Source organism: Hevea brasiliensis, chromosome 17 (assembly GCF_030052815.1).
Source record: "Hevea brasiliensis isolate MT/VB/25A 57/8 chromosome 17, ASM3005281v1, whole genome shotgun sequence".
Lineage (NCBI taxonomy): Eukaryota > Viridiplantae > Streptophyta > Magnoliopsida > Malpighiales > Euphorbiaceae > Hevea > Hevea brasiliensis.
This window is the reverse complement of record NC_079509.1, coordinates 5,813,535-5,816,608: the sequence shown is the minus strand read 5'-3', so window position 1 is coordinate 5,816,608 and position 3,074 is coordinate 5,813,535. Positions and strand designations below refer to the sequence as shown.

Here is a 3,074-nt window from a genome sequence, read left to right as displayed (position 1 = left end):
AAAGCTCTTGATGGACTTCCTCTCTCTAGATATTTTTTTAGTGAGTGAAATTAGCGAAAACAGTTAGCCAAAAACAGATGGATAGGAAACCAAACAATGGTATCTCCACTGTAACTTCTTTATATGTATGAAAATCTAAAATTCTTAATAGAATTAATTTTATAATCAAATGGAATTATCCATTTAAAGGCCTCTTTTTTTACTGCCAATGCTTGAAAATACAATATGCTGTTCACCATGTAACTTGCAAATGAAAGAAGAAACAATCTATTGTACCAAACTATAACAAAGACAAATGCCTAAAGAAGTTAAACATAAGCATGCACTGCCATGAAAACCCTTACAACTGTGTTTTTCACTTAACATAGAGATGTTTCCAAGCATAAATCTCACTTGCCATTCCTAATAGCTACCACAGTTTCTCAGCTGATATGCCTTTGCGTTGGAAACTGTTGAAAGCTCAGCTTGACTAACTTCACCATCATCTTCAGGGGCTGGCAAATTCAAATCTAACAAATTATCAGAAGATTTAACTGATGTTTTAACATTGCCTAGGTAGGAATAATGCACTTTTTTGTGCCCACCTAGTGCTTGACCAGATTCAAACACTTTATCACAAAATGGGCACTTATACATTTTTGGTTCAATAGGCAAAACACCATTATTGTTGTTGTTATTACCACCACACCCACTACCTTCTCCTTCATCATATTCATCATCCTTCACATGAGTCTTCATCTTCTTGTGACTTGCCTTGTGTCCACCCAAGGCTTGATAAGATCGAAAACTCCTTTGGCATGTTCCACACCTATACTTTCTTTGATTTTTAGATCGCACAGCAATCTCATCCACCGATTCATCATCATACTCATCTTCAGCATCAACCTTCTCTTCCATGTACTCATCTACTTGCTTTGTCTTCTCCCATTTATCCCTTGAAAGCATCAGAAGACACAAAGCTACACTCTCTTCATTAGAAATATCAGATATAGAACTTACCTGTTCAGTTGAATCGGCTACTTTTACGACTGATTCAGCCACTTTCTCCACCGGTTTGCGGCACCGTCTAGATCTTCTCCGAGTAGGGTTCCTTGGCGACTCTGTATCACTCTCACCATCCTGAAGAATAGCTAAATTAGCTTTTGACATGAAAGGAAGCTCATGATTGACAGATCGATAGGATTGCATGGGGTTTTCACTGGAAAGATAGTTGAAGGATGAAGATGATGAGGACCGTGATGGTGATTTTAAGATTGAAGCCTCAGCTTGTTCTGATGTGATTGGTTTTGGAGGAAGGGGAAGTTTTGCTAAGTGAGATCTCATGTGTCCTCCCATGGCTTTGCCATTAGCAAAACGTCTGTTGCAGATCTTGCAGATTCGATTCTTCTCCATTGATGACAAAGGAATTAAAGCCCTCTCTTTTACCTTCTCTATGCCACTGAGGGTTACCCATTATATGGAACGTGGTGGAACTTAGAAAGGAAATAGCTGACATGGCATAAAATAAGAGAACGTATACAGTGATTACGATCCTCGCCAAAAATAAATACTTAAATATATAAAAAAATATTTATTTTTTAAAATAAATTTTATGATAAATTATAATTTAATCCCTAAAATTTGATAAAACCTGCGTATTAATCCATATATTTTCAAAATTCACATAATTTAGTTTTGAAATTTTACTAAACCTATAAATTAGTTTGTACCGTTAAAATAATAGTTAAGTTGTTGTTAATTTAAATAAAAATAATTAAAATGTCATTTATTATATTTTATATTTAAAACAATTTAGTCTTTAAGATTTTTTGTAACACGTACAATTAGTCTTTATAGATTATAATCATTAAAAATATGATTAATTACTTTAAGGTCCACTCTAAAAATTAATATTAGCAACCAACCAAATCGGTTAATAATCCATTAAAATCAATTGCTAATCAATTTAACAACTGATTCAGTCGATTGCAATGAGTCTGGTTCTAAATATCAACCAGCAACTAAATCAGTTGTTACATTAATTAAACTTAAAAAAATAAAACTTTGGATAAAAAACTATTAGTTGCTAATATCAACCGATTTAGTAAATGAAACATAATCAGTTGTAAAAAATTATGTGTCTTTAATTTTGTAATTTTGCAATCATTTTGTAAATCGATTACTATTTTCAACTAATGTAACAATCAAAAAGTTGGTTGCTAATTTTAAAAAATTATAAAAAAAATTAAATTTCTAAATCAAAAATAAAAAATTCAAATAAAAATTTTTTTCAAAAATTACTAAAATAATAAATTGTTAGTGAAAATTAGTATTAAAAATTAATATAAAATATTATAAAAAATTACTAATAATAACTATTGTAAAAAATATTAACAAAAAATTAAATATAAAAACATATTTATAAGACAAATTACTAAAAAGAATTTCTCTCTCTCTCTCTCTCTCTCTCTCTCTCTCTCTCTCTCTATATATATATATATATTATAACAAAAAAATATTAAAAATTAATATTACAAATAATTTGCTAACAAAAAATATATTTGCACAAAAAGTTTTATTTTATGCCAGAGAAAATTAAATTAAATAAAAAATATGAGAAAGAAAAAGAAGATGAAGAAGACAGAAGATGAAGAAGACAGAAGATGAGAAAAAAAAAAAGATGATGGAGAAAATAGATGAGAAAGAAAAAGATAATGAAAAAGAAAATAGATGAGAAAGAAAAAAATAAAGAATAAAATAGATGAGAAAAAAAAATAATAAAGAAAATATATGAAAAATAAAAAATGATGAAGAAAATATAAAATATGTTAGAAAAGAAAAGATGATGAATAAAATAGTTGAAAATGAAAAAGATGATGAAGAAAATGAGAGAAAATAGAAGAAAGAAATAAAAAATGAGTAGTGAAGAAAAAAAAAATGAGTAGTAGTTTATATAAGCGAATTATCAACCGATTGTCGGTTGCTAATTTCTTTTAATAATTGAGCGGAAAATGTTGGGAGAAAAATTTTGCAACCGATACGCAATTGATTGCAAAATTGATTACTATAGCAATCGATTTTGATCAGATGCGGAA

General features: G+C 29.2%; 1 protein-coding gene across 1 annotated transcript; it reads right to left on the bottom strand.

Moving 5' to 3' along the window:
- Nucleotides 1–209: 209 nt before the first annotated feature.
- LOC110662467 (zinc finger protein ZAT9-like) lies at nt 210–1,415 on the bottom strand. Its single transcript, XM_021821435.2, has one exon. The coding sequence runs from the start codon at nt 1,390–1,392 to the stop codon at nt 403–405; it is 990 nt and encodes a 329-aa protein (XP_021677127.2). The 5' UTR covers nt 1,393–1,415; the 3' UTR covers nt 210–402.
- Between the last annotated feature and the right edge of the window lie 1,659 nt (nt 1,416–3,074).

Bases quoted from the DNA above. Each gene is read 5' to 3' on its own strand.
- LOC110662467 (XM_021821435.2), bottom strand. From the start codon at position 1,392: ATGGAGAAGAATCGAATCTGCAAGATCTGCAACAGACGTTTTGCTAAT.